Here is a 19,668-nt window from a genome sequence, read left to right as displayed (position 1 = left end):
CTTGCAGCACGTTCTGTGGCTCCCCTGGCATCTTGCGGGCTTCCTGCCACCCGGGCACTCTGCCACTGGGTGAGTGATTCCATCCCCGTTCCGGGTACTTTTGGTATATTTTTCTACTTAATACTACATGGCATAGGGTAGTTGTACAACTTATCCCTAATTTGTATCTTTGTTTTATTGCTGCTACTTAGCGATTCTTGCACATGCTATGGTAGATTATACCTATCTTACTGACTCTTATCCCTTAATGGGTGAATTGTGATACTTATTTACTGCTTTTACTTGTAGTTACATAATTATGGAGTGTCCCTCTGCCTGTAGATTTATTTGTACCCTTGTATTTTGGACTACCTAGCAGCCTTATTGCCAGGGGTTGTCTTGTTTCTGGCACTGTTCTTCCTGATCCCCTTGCCTTGCTATTTTTCTATATAACTTTTTATCACTGTGATTATGAATCATTAATAAAGATTTTGTCTCTTTGCTAACTACTCCTTTGTTCTCCGTTTGTTCTTCATATTGGACATGAGTAGGCAATTTGAACCCGGTACCGGACAATCTGTCTTAGCACCGGGTTTTGTATTTTAGCATATAATTGGCCAGTTTTATCTCAGAAAATGTAGGCTGCTTAATAATGTGAGAGAGCCTTCTTAAGTAGTCTTGCCTTTCATTGGACACACCTGCCAAACTAATTAGCACAGGTGTCTGCAATTGCTTACAGTGATATAAAGAGCCCTGACACACATCACCATCAATGAGTTTAACTGACAAACAAACAAATTCTTCCCTTATCACTCCTAAACACTTTTTGCATAATAATTTGGAACGCAGTGTACATGTGCTTTTCCACAAAACACCAGTGGTTCACGTAGTGAATCTTACAGTTCTAACTTTCCAACTGTGGTCTGTATGGAATTTTTCAATAAAGGGCCCAAAATTAAGATAACATAGATGGGAGAGGTCTCTATGAATAGGAATTCCTAAGTATTTGATACCCTGTGAGGGCCAGGCAAAGGGAAAGTTGGACTGGATGGAATCCTATATGGATTTGGGGAGGGAGACATCGAGGGCCTCAGACTTCGCTGCATTGATTTTAAAATTTTACCATGTAACAAAGTGATCTATTTCAGCCATAACAGCAGGGATGGATATATGTGATTGAGTGATATATACTAGGACATCATCAGCAAATAGAGAGCACTTGTACTCGGTGCCTCCCACCTCAATCCACCTAATATTGGGGTTATGGCGAATTGATGAGAGCAGGTGCTCCGTCACTAGGATGTATAAGAGAGGGGACAGAGGACATCCCTGCCTTGTCCCATTGGTGATTGTGAAAGGTGATGAAAATGTTCTGACGCACCCCCTGGGCCTTGGGACACCCGGAGCCGGACCCTTTTTGGTGGATGCTGGTGGTTGTAGTCTTCGTGGCGGCGACCCGGTTCCGTGGCTCAGGGCGGTCAAACCAGTGGCGGAACTATTTATGTGGTTTTGATGTTTAAATGTCCGACTACGCCACCCGTGGATTGCGGTCAGAGTGAACCGCCGCTACAGGGCAGACCGCTGAGGCTGGTGTTGTGGGTGCAGCAGAGCGTAGCATAACTCCCCACGGGAGGAGTATAGCCTCAGGGCAGTGTATGCGGAGGATGGGGGTGATGGTGCAGGGCAGCAGCAGTAACGACACGGAGTCAGTGATGCAGTCCAGGGCCTTTACTCACAGTTCTTATTATCCAGACCACGTCTGCAGGTAACGGCTGCCCACGTCGTACTGTGCTCACCAGGTGAGGGGCTCAGACAACTCCCAGATAACTTTGGAGCACTTCACAGGACCCCTTTTGTGTGTCCTTTGTCTGGCCTTTCTTACCAACACTTCTGTCCGGCTGCCTCGGGCCTCCTCTTGGTAAACTTGGCGCCAGTTTCCCTGACCCTATGTGGTGCCTTCCTAGCGGGTGTAGCGAGGGGCTGCGCCACATAAAATGTCAGAGCCTCCGGTTTCTAACTGAGGGTCGTTTCCTGCCTCCACTAGTTCGGGGACCGGTCTCCCCCTTTGGCCTGACCCCTCCACGCAGGTGGATTCGGGCGTGCGGTGGCGACTCGCCTGTCCGCACCCCTGGGATCCCTTCATTCCTCGTTCCTGGAGCCTTCTCCGCTCCTCTTCCTTCCTTCTCCCTCTTCCAGGCCTGGGCCTCTGTTACTAGGCCCGCCTCCGGAGCAGAGCTCATGCAGAGCCCCTGCTCCCTGCCACTTCTGCTCAGACTTCTCTGCACTGAACTAAGATGGTGCCCACCTTTTATACTCCCTTCTCAATGCACCCAGGAACTGCTTCCTCCCTGCTCCTGCACTACAGGGTTCCCCTTCCTCAGTGTTCCCTCCCCCCACTCCAGCCAGGGACAGGGACTGTCGTGCCCATCTCAGGGGCATATTGGTCACCCTGCCCCACGGCAATGTGGTGTAATGCATGCAGGTGTCGGGTCCTGATCCACACTCCATCCTTACCTGAGAGTGAGATTTCACACCTCTGGGTGAGGTGCAATACGTCTGTAGCAACCGAGCCCTCAGGGTGCTACAGTTCCATTTATCTTCAGCCTAGGTGACGTATTGCGATACAGGGCCGTGATTTTGGCTATAAAAGGGTCCCCTAGACCCCTACCCCAAGCTTTTTAAGAGAATCATATATGGCGTGCCAGGAGACTCTATGGAATGCTTTCTCAGCATCCAACGAGAGTATCTAATTACAAATTTTTAACTGCATCTAGCCCACGAAATACTTTGTGCCTAGTAGCAGTGTCTGCTAGTCAGCGGATTATCCCGGCTGTTAAGCAAGCTACACCACCTGTAGTTTAGACACTTAATTTTTTCAAAGGAAATGCTTCGGGACCATGGGATACTTAGTGAAGAGCATCAGGAGGCACCCCAAGGCATAGGGGCTGGGACTGGCAGTAGGATGCCTTGCGGTGGACAGCCAAGCTCAATCCTTATAAAAGCTTTTGAACTGCAGCAGCTTTAGTGGACGCTACTGGAGCTGGAATTACCGCGGCTGCTGGCATGAGACTTGCCCTCCAATAGATCCTTTTAAATGGATTTAAAGTGTATTCATTCAAAGTAGAGAGACAATTTAAATTAAAAAGCTTAGAGCTGCCTCCACCACAGGGGGGCTCGCTCGACCCACCAGCGGACAGGCACCAGTATTGGGAGAGGGGGGCTGGCCGTCAGGGTTCACCGCGGCTCTGGCACAAACCCGGCGACACGGAGGTGGCACGGGCAGGAGCGGACTGGCCGTGTCGGCTTCTCACTTTTTGGATTTTAGAAGGGCATGACATGCCTATATCTGTGTCTCCCCCTCCTTTTACTCCTCCACCTCTTTTATTTTCGCATGACTATATGTACTTGTCACTTTTCCATGTGTTAGTTATGTCTTCTGAGCAGTTTGTCAGCTTTTGGACACCTTTGAAGGTGTTTTCTATGTGTTTCTATGTGTTTTTGTTTGCCTGCCATTGGTTTTAACGGTGTTCGAAGGTGTTCGACGAACAGTTCGACGAACAGTTCGGCGAGCACACGGGTGTTCGACGAACCGAACCGAACTCGAACACTACGGGGGTGGCTCAACACTAATCCTTATCCTCTAGTTCTTATTGCATGCTATATATTTTTAATACCATATTTAGTCACTCTTATTTTTTGTCATTAAGGTTTTTCATATCGGTAGTAATTAGTGATGGGCAAGCACTAAAATGCTCGGGTGCTCATTGCTCGGGTCGAGCACATTGGAATACTCGGGTAATCGACCCGAGCAACAAGCCCAATGTAAGTCTATGGGAAGCTAACATTTTTCAGGCGGCTCCCCCCGGCGGTCTGCAGAGGGCCTAAAAATTGCCCAAATCGATTGGAACAGTGCTCAAATCGCATGGGAACTACATGGGGAAAACCCCTGGAAGCATTTCTGACAATAAAACATACTAAAACGAAACCAAAATGGATTTTTCTGGGAAATATGTTAAGGAACATCCTTTCCAGGGTAATGACTTGTATATAAGGCAAAATAAATAACCAAAAACACTCCTCCACACCTAGGGCTATGTTCACACGTAGTGTTTTTGATATGTTTTTGCACTTTTGCATTGCTTTCAACCGTGACAAATGCAATCACCTGGAAATGTCATTTTAACATTTTACAACCTTATTTGGCCATGTGGCGTGTGAGACATGATCAGACACATCCTGTTTCATTTATGAAGGAGGGACTCTGAAAGGCAGCCTTTACTATTCTTAAAGGGCCAGCAGTCAGCCCTCACTATTCTTAGAGAGCCTTCAGCCGGCCAGGCTTCGTTGTTCCCATTACTAAACAGTGCGTCTCTTATACTGTTAGTGCATATGCAGTGAGTGGCAGGGCTGCCCAAAATTTGGATGCACCCCAATACCTCTTTGAAAATTGGGACGCACCCCAATACCCCTTTGAAGAGACTTAGAGGAGGGCCTCCTGAAAACAATGTTCCCATTATTAGGAAGTGGGTTTCCCATTGTGTTTACCTATTCAGTGAATGCAAGGGTTGCCAAAAATTGGGAGGCACTCCAATGCCCCTTGGAAGAGACGTAGATGGCCTCATGAAAAAATGTTCCCATTATTAGGAAGTGGGTCTCCCATAGTGCTGGCCTATGCAGTGAATGTAAGGGTTGCCAAAAATTAGGAGGCATTCCAATGCCCCTTGGAAGAGACGTAGAGGGCCTCATGAAAAAATGTTCCCATTATTAGGAAGTGGGTTTCCCATAGTGTTGGCCTATGCAGTGAATGCAAAGGTGGCCACAAATTTGTAGGCACGCCAATGCCCCTTGGAAGAGACGTGGATGTCAGAGGGCCTCCTGAAAACAATGTTTCCATTATTACGAAGTGGGTTTCCCATTGTCTTTGCCTATGCAGTGAATGCAAGGGTTGCCAAAAATAGGGAGGCACTCCAATGCCCCTTGGAAGAGATGTTCCCATTACAAAGGAGTGGGTCTCCTAAACGTTTAATGCCCATGCTCTAATGCTCTAAGTGTATGGGCTGACAAACATTTACCCCTGGGGGTATACATGAACATACTGTATAAACATTTATTTTTACGGGCATCATAAACACCCTTTAAAAAAATTATGTGGGTGTTGCATCACGGACCACACCATGGTGATATGGTGGTGAAGGATGAGGATGAGGAGAAGGAGGAGGACAAGAGCAAATAGCCAATATCAGGAAGCGTATATCAATGTGTGGGTGTGAAAAGGTGCATGGGAATTCACCTCCCAAAAAATGACACTGGATTTGAGTTTATACTATGCTGCTATCATTCGATGGTGTTGAGAAGTCCGGCCCAATCCAGCCCTTGTTCATTTTTATAAGAGTCAGCCTGTCAGCATTTTCAGTTGACAGGCGTATGCGCTTATCAGTTATAATTACATAAGCGGCACTAAAAACCTGCTCTGATAAAACGCTAACGGCAGGGCAGGCAGACCTCCAAGGTGTAGAGAGCCAGTTCATTCCACATATCCAGCTTCGATACCCAATAATTATAGGGCACAGGAAGACGTTGGTACGGTCGGAAATGTACTTCCTCAGCATCTTCCCAAATTTTGCACTCTTTATGGGAGTACCCCACGCCTCAGAGCCTGTGCGATGGGAGGGGCTGAGAAAATTCTCCCAAAACTTTGACAGTGTTCCCCTGCCTCTGCTGGATTGGAGCTGTGTCTCTCTCGCCTGTACTCCTTGGTTGTCCAACAAACTGTGACCTCTGCCCCAAGCGTTTTCAGATGGAAATTTTTTTAATAGTTCTGCAACAAGGGCCTTCTGATACTGCCCCATTTTTGTAGACCTGTCCGCCTCAGGAATAAGAGATATAAAGTTCTCCTTGTTGCGTGGGTCTAGAAGTGTCACCAACCAGTAATGACTGTCACCCATAATTTTGAGAACACGAGGGTCATGGGAAAGGCAGAGTAACATAAACTCAGCCATGTGTGCCAGACTGCTAACAGGCAAGACTCACTAAGAGGACAACTGACCATGCTCTCCTCCTCTCTGTCCTCAAGCCATCCATGCTGAACAGACGGTATGACAGTTGTGCAGGCAGTACCGTCTATAGCGTAAGAAACTAGCTCCTGCTCTTCCTCCTCCTCTTCCTCATTGTCACCCAATCCACGTTGGGATGAGATGAGGCTGAGATGTGTGTAATCACCCTGTATGGTTTCTTGCTCCATCTCATCGTGCTCCACCTGCAATGCATTCTCTTTGATTGTGAGCAGAGAGCGTTTCAGAAGACAGAGAAGTGGGATGGTGATGCCAATTATGGCATCATCGCCGCTCACCATCTTGGTGGAGTCCTCAAAGTTTTGGAGGATGGTACAGATGTCTGACATCCATGTCCACTCCTGAGGTCTTATGTGTGGAGATTGAACTGAATACCGACAGCCTTGTTGATGCTGGTACTCAACAACTGCCCTCTTCTGCTCACAAATCCTTCCCAACATCTGCAGTGTAGAGTTCCAACACGTGGGGACATCACACACCAGTCTGTGAGCTGGAAGCTGCAAACGCTGCTGAAACACGTCAAGGGCAGTGGAAGCTGTAGGTGACTTTATAAAATGGGCACACAGGCAGCGTACTTTAACAAGCATATCCGGCAGCTCCGGGCAGGATTTGAGAAAACACTGAACCACAAGGTTAAGCACATGGGCCAGGCATTGTACGTGTGTGAGCTTGCCTCGCCTCAGAGCCGCCACCAGGTTCCGGCCATTGTCACACATGACCATGCCTGGCTGTAGGTTCAGCGGTGTGAGCCACAGATCTGCCTGCTCTTTCAGAGCTGTCAATAACTCTACAGCATTGTGCGTTTTTTCACCTAAGCATATTAGCACAGCCTGTTGCTGACATTTCGAGCGCAAGCAGTCACGAAATGTGGTAAATTTAGTCATTTTGTCTGTGGGGTGTTGGCTGCGTATTTGCGCTTGCATTCCAAGGACTGGAGTATGGACAACTGAACACTGCGCTGGGACAAGGACATAGACGTGCATCCTGATGCTGCTAGTTGAGAGTGTGCAATGACAGGTGCAGGGCAGGAGGCATCTTCGCATGCACCATGGACAGTGCATTGGCTAGCATTCACAACAGTGGAAGAAGCAGTGGTGCCACCTGCAGACACTTTTCCTGGACTCTGGGGTTCGGTCCACAAAATCGGGTGCTTTGCTGCCATGTGCCTGATCATGCTGGTGGTGGTCATTTTGCCACCCCTGCTGATGCTGGCCTGGCAGGTGGTGCAAATCGCCTTTTTGGAGTTATCGGCAGAGTTTTTAAAAAACAACCAGACTCGGGAAGACCTAACAGTTGTACTGGCAACTTCCTTCGTGTTGGTGTTACCGTGAATGGTTGCCTGCCTTCTGTCTGCGGCCACCACACTGCTTCTTCCTGCCTGGTGGGGTGCACTGCCTCCCTCCCCCTGTGTGCTGCTGTCCTCGCTCTGCATGTCTTCCTGCCAGGTTGGATCAGTTACTATATCATCCCCCACCTCGCCATCCACTTCCGCACCATGGTTCTCCTCCTGACTTTCTAGCAATTGTGTCTCATCATTGTCCACCTCTTGTGACACTTTTCCACCATCGCCTTTGTGTGACCGTGGCTGCTCAAATATTTGGGCATCTCTACTGCAAGTGGACCGGGCGAGAGGTCCAAATCTATAAATGGAAAAGTGAACAGCTCTTCGGAGTGTCCAAGTGTAGGATCAGTTGTCTCTTGCACTCGGCATGGTGGGAGGAAGGAGGATCAGGTTGAGGAATATGCAGTCCAGACTCATGGCTACTGAGACTTGACAGTGTGGAAGACAGGGTGGGGGTGGTAGCTAAGTGACTGGAAGCATTTTCTGCTATCCAACCAATAACCTTTCCACACTGCTCTGTGTTCAATAGTGGTGTTCATCGGTCCCCTATTAATTTGGACAGGAAGGTGGAGCGAGAAGATTTGGGTGTTTGGTGTGGCACAATTTCAGCTTGCCCACGGCCTCGGCCTCTACATGCACCATCACCTTCACCATCACGTCCAGTTCCCCGTCCCTTGCCACGTGTCTCGCCCATTTATTTAAAATTGAGGACAATATCTTCTACGCTCACTACAAATGGCTGAATTTGGAGCGAACTTATATGTGATCCGTGTGACGGAGAAAACACAGTTGTTAATAGCTGGCCTGTAGGTTACTATTTTGAGCAGCAAACTGGTGTCAATAGCTTCACTGACACACTGAAACAAATTTTTAATGGAGGCCAGAAATGGCAGTATTTTCTGAAAACTTATATGTGATACGTGTGACGGAGAAAACATTGTTTTAAACAGCTGGCCTGTAGGTAACTATTTTGAACAGCAAACTGGTGTCAATAGCTTCACTAACACACTGAAGCAAAATTTCAATGGAGGCCAGAAATGGCAATATTTTCAGCGCAATTATATGTGATCCGTGTGACGGACAAACCATAGTTTTAAATATCTGGATTTTTAGCGCTGTAATATGGAAAGGACCTGGCTGCATTCTGCAGTGCCAACAAGCAAATGGCGCAGAAAAATGGTGTTCTCTTGATTGCTTTTTAAGCAAATAATGAGGATTAAGATCCAGAAAAAAATTATTCCTGGCCTCTGAGACCTGGTCCTATGTCTAGAAATATTTAACAGCAGCAGCAGCAGACAAAACTGGAATGGAGCCTCTTGTGCTATATATGCAATGCAGTCTGCTATATATACTGCCTGCCTATATACACTGCCTGCCTGATATCTCTGCAGATGGATTAGTCCTCAGAAGGACTGTTTGTTGATATGGATGTGTGTAATATACTTCTGTTCTACCTACACTACCTAATAAACAAGTGATTCTCTCCCTGGCTCAGCAGCACCTCTCCCTACACTCTCTGATTCCGGAGAACGGCGGTGCCAGGTCTGATATAGACCTGATGATGTTGTGCGGCCAGCCAATAACTGTAATGCCACAACCAACATGGTTGCGGCATTACAGTGAGTAGCAGGTAATCCCTGCATGTTTATTGGCTCTGTAAAGAGCGCCAAACATACAGGGAGGGGACCCGAGCTCCCGCCGATCAACCCCGAAAATACTCGACGAGCGCCAAGCGCCAAGCATCTCGAGCAGTGAGATGCTCGGGCGAGCACCGAGCAGTCGCTCATCACTAGTAGTAATGAAAAGGAAATGAAATAAAATATGTACCAAAATAACAAAACAAATAAATATTCTGCAGAAGATAAGTACCATCATATATTTGATTCAATATTTACTGGCATATTTCATAAAGTTGGCCTGGAGTAAGAAAGACAAGTAGGACTTACATAACAAATTTTAACAGAACATTTTTTTACTTTGACTATGTTTTTTAAAAGAAAAAATACTATCCATGTACCTATATGAATGTAATTGTGCCAAAATACTTAAAATTTTATAAATAGATGTGGACTTGTTTTCACTGGACAACCTATCACCTATCCAGAAGATAAGTGATTACTTGTTGGTAATAGGTGATTAGGCATTCAGCTGCTGAGACCCATACTGTCTGACAGAATGGGGAACTTTTATCCTCTTTAGAATGGAGGGTACATTCTTGAAATCTGCACTGTGTTCATCATTTTCTAGAAGACCCACATAGAATGAATGGAGTAGTGGTTGGACATCTGACCTGCTGCTCATTTTGTAACAAGGATAAAAGTTCCTTGTCAGGGATAAAAATTCTTCATTCTTCCATTTAGTGTGAGTCCCAATGGTAGAGCAACCTTTTATCAACAAGTTGTCACCCATCTTGTGGATAGGTGACAAGTTGTTTCCACTTGAAAGCCCCTTTAATCTAGTCACTCAGTGGTCATTTCAGTTAAACATTAGTGCTGGTCTAATAATAAAAGCAACAAAATGATAATGAATTCATTTTCCAATGTATCCAAATGGTCACATGCAGATTTGATTGGTGGTTTTAAGGGCTCCAGTATTTGTGATTCAAACAGTCAGTGCTACTCTTGCCGTCAGAGAAAGGAGGTGTGCAAAGAATTTTGTGACTTTTAGCATTTTGATGCCAGTTTAAAGCAGTTCCACCAAAATGGGCAAAACTGAGGAGGCGCCAGTGTGGGACAGGCCTGGCTGTGCCCTCTCATCAAATTCTACAAGAGTGCAGCTGATTTTTATGGCAGAAAAGCTACTCCAATCTCTGACTGGATTAGGGTTTCTGGTGAGGCTCAGTGGATGCGCATGCCACTGAAAACATGCGTCAAATTCATTAAGTGGCGTGCATCTCTTAATGAATTAGAGAGCTCTGTAGTAAGACTAACTGTATAGAATACCAATTTTAATGAATCACACCCATAGTTAAGTTCCCTTCATCATCCATGCATAGAAGCTGCTGGGATAAGATTTATAATAAAATGCAATGTAATTATGTCATTTATACAGCTGCTCTGTATGAAGAAGAGGGTCATGGAAGATTATCTTTATATCAGCCATCTTCATAGATGAGCAACATTACATAGCAAGTAAATAAATGGATTACTGGCCCCAAAATTGTCTTTTTTATAACTCAATGGAGATTTCCACTATTAATTTGAAGCTGTGTTTGCAATGAAAAAATTAATCTGTTTATCACCTGGTTGTCATTCCATTTGGTAATAAAACGGTTTTCAATATCCATTTGCTGCAGTTGTTCTTGGCTCACCTATTAAAAAAACATAAAAATTACATCATGGCATACTTTCTTAACATTAAAACATACAAGTATGACATATCTTACATAAAAAATCCCAGGAAATAGACGGATCAGCTCCTCTACAACGCGGACCTCTGCATCATGCTGTCCATTGGTTTGAAAGAGACAAGGAGCTAATGCTCTTGCCAAAGTTTTTGTATCAAGATGATTGACATCAGAACATTTCTGAATTCTGTTAAAAGATAAATAGAGACCTTTTTAAGAATGATCACCAAGGACATTCAAAACATATTTTCAAATTGTCTCTTGAGCAGCTCACAGCTTTGCAGTCTCCTTACTAGAGATGAGCGGTGTTCGACTAGAACTGTTCGCCAATCTCAAATTCGAGCTGTTTTGGGCGGTGTTCGAGTTGTTCGACGAACCCGAACGATTTGCAAAAAATTCGGCTGTTCGAGGTTATGTTCGATAACTGTTCGTGCACCAAAAGCGTGTCCTGCATGTCTGGTGCTATTTAGAGCACCAATCATGCAGGGATTGTCTGCCACTCACTGTAATGCCACAGCCATGGTGGTTGTGGCATTACAGTGATTGCCCAAATCGATGGGAACAGTGCCAACAGTGAAACATGAAAAGCCGGCAATTCAGCAGCGGCATACACCGGTACCCGACAATTTAGAACCGAAAGAATAGAGCTTCACACATAGATTAGATAGATATAAACATGTCAGCCACATATATATGAAGTACAGTGAAAGTGCTGCTTACTGTACTTGTCATTTAGCGTAAAGGATTTATCAAAAAAAATAATAGTGTTTTCATGCACCGTCTCTTTAAAAAAGCCGGCCGGCAATTCAGCAGCGGTACCCGACAATTTAGAATAGAAGGAATAGAGAATCACACATAGATTAGATAGATAGAAACATGTCAGTCACATATATATGAAGTACAGTGACAGTGTTGATTACTGTACTTGTCATTTAGTGTAAAGGATTTATCAAAAAAAATAATAGTGTTTTCATGCACCGTCTCTTTAAAAAAGCCGGCCGGCAATTCAGCATCTGTACCCAACAATTTAGAATAGAAGGAATAGAGAATCACAAATAGATTAGATAGATAGAAACATGTCAGTCACATATATATGAAGTACAGTGACAGTGTTGCTTACTGTACTTGTCATTTAGTGTAAAGGATTTATTAAAAAAAATAATAGTGTTTTCATGCACCGTCTCTTTAAGAAAGCCGGCCGGCAATTCAGCATCTGTACCCGACAATTTATAACAGACAGAATAGAGCTTCACACATAGATTAGATAGATAGAAACATGTCAGTCACATATATATGAAGTACAGTGATAGTGTTGGTTACTGTACTTGTCATTTAGTATTAAAATAAAGGATTTATTATTAAAAAAATTGGCGTGGGGTTCCTCTTAATTTTAGGCTCTAGCGGAGGTTAAGCAGACAGCTGGGGCAGATGTTTGAAGCCTGGGAAGGGGGTAATACCCACGGAGCTTCCCAGGATAGTAATATCAGCCCCCAGGTGAATACATAGCCTTTACTAGCTATTAAAATGGGGGACCCCCCAAAAAAAATGACGTGGGGTCCCCCCTAATTTAATAGCTAGCAAAGGCTAGGCAGACAGCTGGGGGCTGATATTAATAGCCCAGGAAGGGAGCCATGAATATTGGCCCCCTCCCAGGCTAGAAACACCAGCCGTCAGCCGCCCCAGAAATGGCGCATTCATAGGATGCGCCAATTCTGGCACTTAGCCTCGCTCTTCCACGCTGCCCTGGTGCGGTGGCAGGGGGTAATAGGGCTGGGGTTGATGTCAGCTTATAATGCCACCTGACATCAAGCCCAGGTTAGTAATGGAGAGGCGTCTATAAGACACCCCCATTACTAACCCCATAGTCAAAGTTAAAAAAAACACAAACACCCAGAATAAAGTCCTTTAATTGAAATAAAGACACAATTCTTTATTGTTCTAAATTAAACCATACTTACCATCATGCCCATTCCAGCTGAAGCCAACGATCTCCTGTAATAAAAGAAAAATAATAAAGCAACCTCATCCTTACCTTTCCATGGTTCCCACGACAGCTTCAGCTCTGCTACATCGAGATGACAGGTTGGACCGCAGCAGAACGCCGCCATCCAGTCTGTCATCCCGCAGACAATGAGAAGAGCCGGCTTGCTTGCGCTCCACATTGTCTCTCTGTGACGGCATAAAGATGAGCCGAGTTAATGTCCAATGAACTCCGCTCACCTCATGCACGTCACTTACAGCGTGGGAGAATTCTCACGCTGAAGCGCTGAGTGCAGGAGAATTTTCCCACGCTGTCAGTGAGGTGCATGAGGTGAGCTGAGTTCATTGGACATGAGCTCACCTCATGCACGTCACTGACAGCGTGGGAGAATTCTCCTGCACTCAGCACTTCAGCGTGAGAATTTTCCCACGCTGTCAGTGACGTGCATGAGGTGAGCCGAGTTCATTGGACATGACCTCGGCTCATCTGGATGCCGTCACAGCGAGACACTGAGGAGCGCAAGCATGCCTGCTCTTCTCAGTGTCTGCGGCATGACAGGCTGGATGGCAGCGTTCTGCTGCGGTCCAGCCTGTCATCTCGATGTAGCAGAGCTGAAGCTGTCGTGGGAACCATGGAAAGGTAAGGATGAGGTTGGTTTATTATTTTTCTTTTATTGCAGGAGATCGTTGGCTTCAGCTGGAATGGGCATGATGGTAAGTATAGTTTAATTTAGAACAATAAAGAATTGTGTGTTTATTTCAATTAAAGGACTTTATTCTGGGTGTTGTGTTTTTTTAAATACTTTACTAGAAATTCATGGCGGTCATGTCTAATACTGGCGTGACCCCATGAATTTTGGGCTTGGGGCCAGCTGATAATACCAAGCTGGCCCTAACCCCTTTATTACCCAGTGAGCCACCGCACCAGGGCCCTGGATGAGTTGGGTACAGCGCCAGAAGATGGCGCTTCTATGAACGCGCCATTTTCCGGGGTGGCTGCGGACTGCAATTTGCAGCGGGGGGGGGCCCAGAAAGCTTGGGCCTCCCTTCGCTGCAGATTCCAGCCCCCAGCTGCCTAGTTGTACCTGGCTGGACACAAAAATAGGGCGAAGCCCCACGTATTTTTTTTTTAATTATTTCATGAAATTCATGAAATAATTAAGAAAAAAAGGCCTTCCCTATATTGTTGTGTCCGGCCAGGTACAAATAGTCAGCTGGTGGTTGGGGGTAGCCCGTTCCTGCCTGCTGTACCTGGCTGGAAACAAATATAGTGCGAAGCCCCACTTCAATTTTTTTAAATTATTTCAGGAAATTCATGAAATAATTAAAAAAAATTGACGTGGGGCTTCGCACTATATTTGTGTCCAGTCAGGTGCAGCAGGCAGGAACGGGCTGCCCCCAACCACCAGCTGCCTATTTATACCTGGCCGGACACATCAATATAGGGAAGCCCTTTTTTTCTTAATTATTTCATGAAATAATTTAAAGAAAATTGACGTGGGGCTTCGCCCTGTTTTTGTGTCCAGCCAGGTACAACTAGGCAGCTGGGGGCTGGAATCCGCAGCGCAGGGAGGCCCAAGCTTTCTGGGCCACCCCCGCTGCAAATTGCAGTCCGCAGCCACCCCGGAAAATGGCGCGTTCATAGAAGCGCCATCTTCTGGCGCTGTACCCAACTCATCCAGGGCCCTGATGCGGTGGCTCACTGGGTAATAAAGGGGTTAGGGCCAGCTTGGCATTATCAGCTGGCCCTAAGCCCAAAATTCATGGGGTCACGCCAATATTAGACATGACCACAATGAATTTCTAGTAAAGTATTTAAAAAAAACACAACACCCAGAAAAAAGTCCTTTAATTGAAATAAACACACAATTCTTTATTGTTCTAAATTAAACCATACTTACCGTCACACCCATTCCAGCTGAAGCCAACGATCTCCTGAAATAAAAGAAAAATAATAAAGCAACATCATCCTTACCTTTCCATGGTTCCCATGACAGCTTCAGCTCTGCTACATCGAGATGACAGGCTGGACCGCAGCAGAACGCTGCCATTCAGCCTGTCATCCCGCAGACACTGAGAAGCTCAGGCTTGCTTGCGCTCCACACTGTCTCTCTGTGAGGGCATCCAGATGAGCCGAGTTAATGTCCAATGAACTCGGCTCACCTCATGCACGTCACTGACAGCGTGGGAAAATTCTCCTGCACTCAGCGCTTCAGCGTGGGAGAATTCTCACACTGAAGCGCTGAGTGCAGGAGAATTCTCCCACGCTGTCAGTGACGTGCAGGAGGTGAGCTGAGTTCACTGGACATGAGCTCACCTTATGCACGTCACTGACAGCGTGGGAAAATTCTCCTGCACTCAGCGCTTCAGCGTGGGAGAATTCTCACGCTGAAGCGCTGAGTGCAGGAGAATTCTCCCACGCTGTCAGTGACGTGCAGGAGGTGAGCTGAGTTCATTGGACATGAGCTCACCTTATGCACGTCACTGATAGCGTGGGAGAATTCTCCTGCACTCAGCGCTTCAGCGTGAGAATTTTCCCACGCTGTCAGTGACGTGCATGAGATGCGCCGAGTTCATTGGACATGAACTCGTCTCATCTTTATGCCGTCACAGCCAGACACTGCAGAGCGCAAGCATGCCTGCACTTCTCAGTGTCTGCGGGATGACAGGCTGGATGGCAGCGTTCTGCTGCGGTCCAGCCTGTCATCTCGATGTAGCAGAGCTGAAGCTGTCGTGGGAACCATGGAAAGGTAAGGATGATGTTGCTTTATTATTTTTCTTTTATTGCAGGAGATCGTTGGCTTCAGCTGGAATGGGCGTGATGGTAAGTATGGTTTAATTTAGAACAATAAAGGATTGTGTCTTTATTTCAATTAAAGGACTTTATTCTGGGTGTTTGTGTTTTCTTTTAACTTTGACTATGGGGTTAGTAATGGGGGTGTCTTATAGACGCCTCTCCATTACTAACCTGGGCTTGATGTCAGCTGGCATTATAAGCTGACATCAACCCCAGCCCTATTACCCCCTGCCACCGCTACAGGGCAGCGTGGAAGAGCGAGGCTAAGTGCCAGAATTGGCGCATCCTATGAATGCGCCATTTCTGGGGCGGCTGACGGCTGGTGTTTCTAGCCTGGGAGGGGGCCAATATTCATGGCTCCCTTCCTGGGCTATTAATATCAGCCCCCAGCTGTCTGCCTAGCCTTTGCTAGCTATTAAATTAGGGGGGAACCCACGTCATTTTTTTTGGGGGGGTCCCCCATTTTAATAGCTAGTAAAGGCTATGTATTCAGCTGGGGGCTCATATTAGTAGCCTGGGAAGCTCCGTGGGTATTACCCCCTTCCCAGGCTTCAAACATCTGCCCCAGCTGTCTGCTTAACCTCCGCTAGAGACTAAAATTAAGGGGAACCCCACGCCAATTTTTTTAATAATAAATCCTTTATTTTAATACTAAATGACAAGTACAGTAACCAACACTATCGCTGTACTTCATATATATGTGACTGACATGTTTCTATCTATCTAATCTATGTGTGAAGCTCTATTCTGTCTGTTATAAATTGTCGGGTACAGATGCTGAATTGCCGGCCGGCTCTTTTAAAGAGACGGTGCATGAAAACACTATTATTTTTTTTAATAAATTCTTTACACTAAATGACAAGTACAGTAAGCAACATTGTCACTGTACTTCATATATATGTGACTGACATGTTTCTATCTATCTAATCTATGTGTGAAGCTCTATTCTGTCTGTTATAAATTGACGGGTACAGATGCTGAATTGCCGGCCGGCTTTTTTAAAGAGACAGTGCATGAAAACACTATTATATTTTTTAATAAATCCTTTACACTAAATGACAAGTACAGTAAGCAACACTGTCACTGTACTTCATATATATGTGACTGGCATGTTTCTATCTATCTAATCTATGTGTGAGGCTCTATTCCTTCTTGTCTAAATTGTCGGGTACCGGTGTATGCCGCTGCTGAATTGCCGGCCGGCTTTTTTAAAGAAAGCGTCTTCTGATCAGTTTGTCAGCTTTTGGACACCTTTGAAGGTGTTTTCTATGTGTTTCTATGTGTTTTTGTTTGCCTGCCATTGGTTTTAACGGTGTTCGACGGTGTTCTAAGGTGTTCGACGAACAGTTCGACGAACAGTTCCTCGAACATCCCGGTGTTCGACGAACCGAACCGAACCCGAACACTACGGGGGTGGCTCAACACTACTCCTTACTTCCTTGCTGCTGGCGGCAGCCACTCCTCCTTATGTGACAGTCTTTGCCAGTTTCCTTCTGCTACTATTATTGCACTGTTGTCTCTACATTTGAATATACAGTTATTATGGCATGTTTAGGAGCACAGAGCTCTGGAAAGATTGAGCCATGACTTGAGCTGCTCTGAAAATGAGGAGTGTTATTGTGCAAGACTGTTAAGAGCAGTTGGCCAGAAAATGAGAAGAAGAGGGAGGGAGAGGTGAGTAGCCAAATTCTGTACAGAAATCAGTGGGCTTGAGAGAGATGACTGGGATCTAAGGAGTTAAATCATCAGCCTGGAATGTAACTACTAGTTTTGGACAGCAATTGGATTGGTCAATATCTGTGGAATTAAGCTGTACACTATGTAAGATAAAAGCTCTACACAGCAGAAGAATGAAAGCAGATAAAAAAGCAAGTCAATTGGAAACGTGCTTATTTTCATGCTTTCTAAATAACTAAATCAATTTATGTACATGAAAATATCCCTTCCGGACCTTAGACATCCCCAATACATCTCAGTCTGCAGGTACTTACCGACCTTAGATGTACAAGTTATGTCATAGCTAAAATGCTGTGATTGCATTCAGGTACCAGCTCCATCTTGAAGCAGAGCACATGGCATCACCGTCGCAACTAAGATCACTGCGTTTGGCTGTTCAATTCTGAACAACCAAACACAGCGTGTTCAGTGTTTCAGTCAATCAGATTGCCTGAAACACTGATGTCCAGCCTATGATTGGTGCTTTAAGAATAATGATCATAGGCTTAGCAACTCCAGCATCACCTTGGCCAGCTCTGATTGGTGCAATCGACTATGACTTCAGTCGCACCAATCAGAGTGCACAGACGTGATCTGACCCCACAGTGACCACTCTAAACTTTTTCATTCAAGCTTGGGGACATTTCAGAGTGATCTGTCGTGCTCTGGTGGGCCTTGTGGTGCAACACATACTTTTTCAAGCCTGTGCATTACTGCTGGTGTTTGTGGTCCAGCTGCTGCTGAAGAAGAAAGAAGATGTTCCTGATCCTTCCCTGAGCCGTTCCTGATCTTTCCTAATCCACCCCAATCCCCCTCTCACCCCTCTCACTCCTTTGCCTCCCTTTCCCACTCTAACCTCCTCCACACCCTGCTCCTTCTGCAGCTGAGTGCTGATCAGTACTTGATCGCTGATCAGCACTTGGTAGCTCGATTTTTAGCAGTTTTTTTATTTTTGTGCATCCTGCAGCCACTGAGCATTGATCAGTGATGCAAATCAGTGATCAGCGTCCGTGCTCGCTGTTTTCCAGGACTTTTTTTGAACCTGACGATTTTTTCTCCCTCCCTTTTGCACTACATCCTTGCGTGCGTCCTGCAGCCGCCGAGCGCTGATCAATGACACAAATCACTGATCGCACTCATGCTTGCTATTTTCCACACCTTTTTTCCCTAACTGTTTATCCCCCCTTTTGCACCACTTTGTGCGTGCATCCTACAGCCGCTGTGCCGCTGATCAGACACACACCACTGATTAGCACCTGTGCTCTCTTTTGGCAAGGACTTTTTTTTCCTGTCTATTTTTTTATCCCCTTTTTGCACCACATCCTTGCATGCGTCTTACAGCCATCTAGCGCTGGTCGTGAACATCACGGACCAAACTCTGGTTGTTGATGGTTTTTTTATGTGAAAAAAGAATCAAGTAGAAAATAATTTACATTAGTTGATAGAAGTAGATTGGGGACAATAAAAATATACTGTAGTAATCGTTGTCTACTAAAGTATTTTTTACTGAATTGAGTTAGGCTGTGTGCCCACGATGCATTTTTTAAGCATTTCCACAGCGGCAAAAACGCTGCAGAAACTCTTAAAAAACGCATGGTAGAAGGCCTGCTATGTTCCCCAATGATAATCCGCATGTGCTGTGCACATGCTGCGGAAATTTCCGCTGCGGGTTATCATTGAGGAAAAAAACGCAGCACTACCAATTATTTTGCGGAAGCGCTGTGTTTTCACCGCCATTTACTTTCATTGGAACGCTTGGATTCTGCATCACTGGATCTGTACATGTGGAATCCAAACGTTTCAATGTGCGGATGGTATCCGGGTCTGGAGGACAGGAGACTCTCCTCCGGTCCCGGGTACAATAGAACATGTAAAAAAAAGAATAAAATAAAAAATAAATATTATATTTACCTTCTGATGGCCCGCGGTGTGCTTGTCTTCGCTTGCCGGCAGATCGCGGTGGACTGAAGGACCTGTGCTGACGTCATAGTCATGTGATGGCAGGTCATTCGGTGTAGTGTACCGCTTGCTGCCGGCAAGCAAGGACGGAGCAAATAAAGACACCGGGGGCCATCAGAAGGTAACTATAGATTTATTTTTTTATTTTTTACCATTCCGTAAGGTCACTGCATATAAATCCATGCCTGTTGCATGGATTTATATAGTGTGACCAAGTTGACAAGCACTTTCCAAGTGATGCTAAAATCGCTTGGAAAGCGCTTGTCAACCCGCATGTAGAAATGCATGTGAAGAACGCTTCACATCTGCATCTCCCAGGCAGGAAAAATGCATGTACAATCCGCATGCGTTTTTTCTGCCAGGGAGATGCAGAAACGCTCAGGAAAAGATCCTGAGCATTTCTGCATCGAGGGCACATAGTCTTAGTGTTAGAGTCAGCATGGACAAAAAGAATCATATCTGTGCGTCTGCTCTACAG

The 19,668-nt window shown here is 45.6% G+C and overlaps 1 protein-coding gene across 4 annotated transcripts in view; it reads right to left on the bottom strand.

The window, feature by feature from the left end:
* ARAP2 (ArfGAP with RhoGAP domain, ankyrin repeat and PH domain 2) overlaps window positions 1-19,668 on the bottom strand; it is a 593,408-nt gene that overhangs the window by 161,960 nt on the left and 411,780 nt on the right. For all 4 annotated transcript variants that reach the window (XM_073646268.1, XM_073646261.1, XM_073646254.1 and 1 more), the window contains 2 exons: window positions 10,778-10,925; window positions 10,634-10,702 (listed from right to left, as the gene is read on the bottom strand). In XM_073646268.1, the coding sequence (XP_073502369.1) occupies window positions 10,634-10,702; window positions 10,778-10,925 (217 nt within the window). The remainder of the gene's footprint in view (window positions 1-10,633; window positions 10,703-10,777; window positions 10,926-19,668) is intronic.

The sequence above is a fragment of the Phyllobates terribilis genome, unplaced genomic scaffold (assembly GCF_046119375.1).
Source record: "Phyllobates terribilis strain yellow unplaced genomic scaffold, ASM4611937v1 Scaffold_1__5_contigs__length_1240528914, whole genome shotgun sequence".
NCBI lineage: Eukaryota > Metazoa > Chordata > Amphibia > Anura > Dendrobatidae > Phyllobates > Phyllobates terribilis.
The sequence above is the reverse complement of the archived record's forward strand: the minus strand, read 5'-3'. Positions and strand labels throughout refer to the sequence as shown.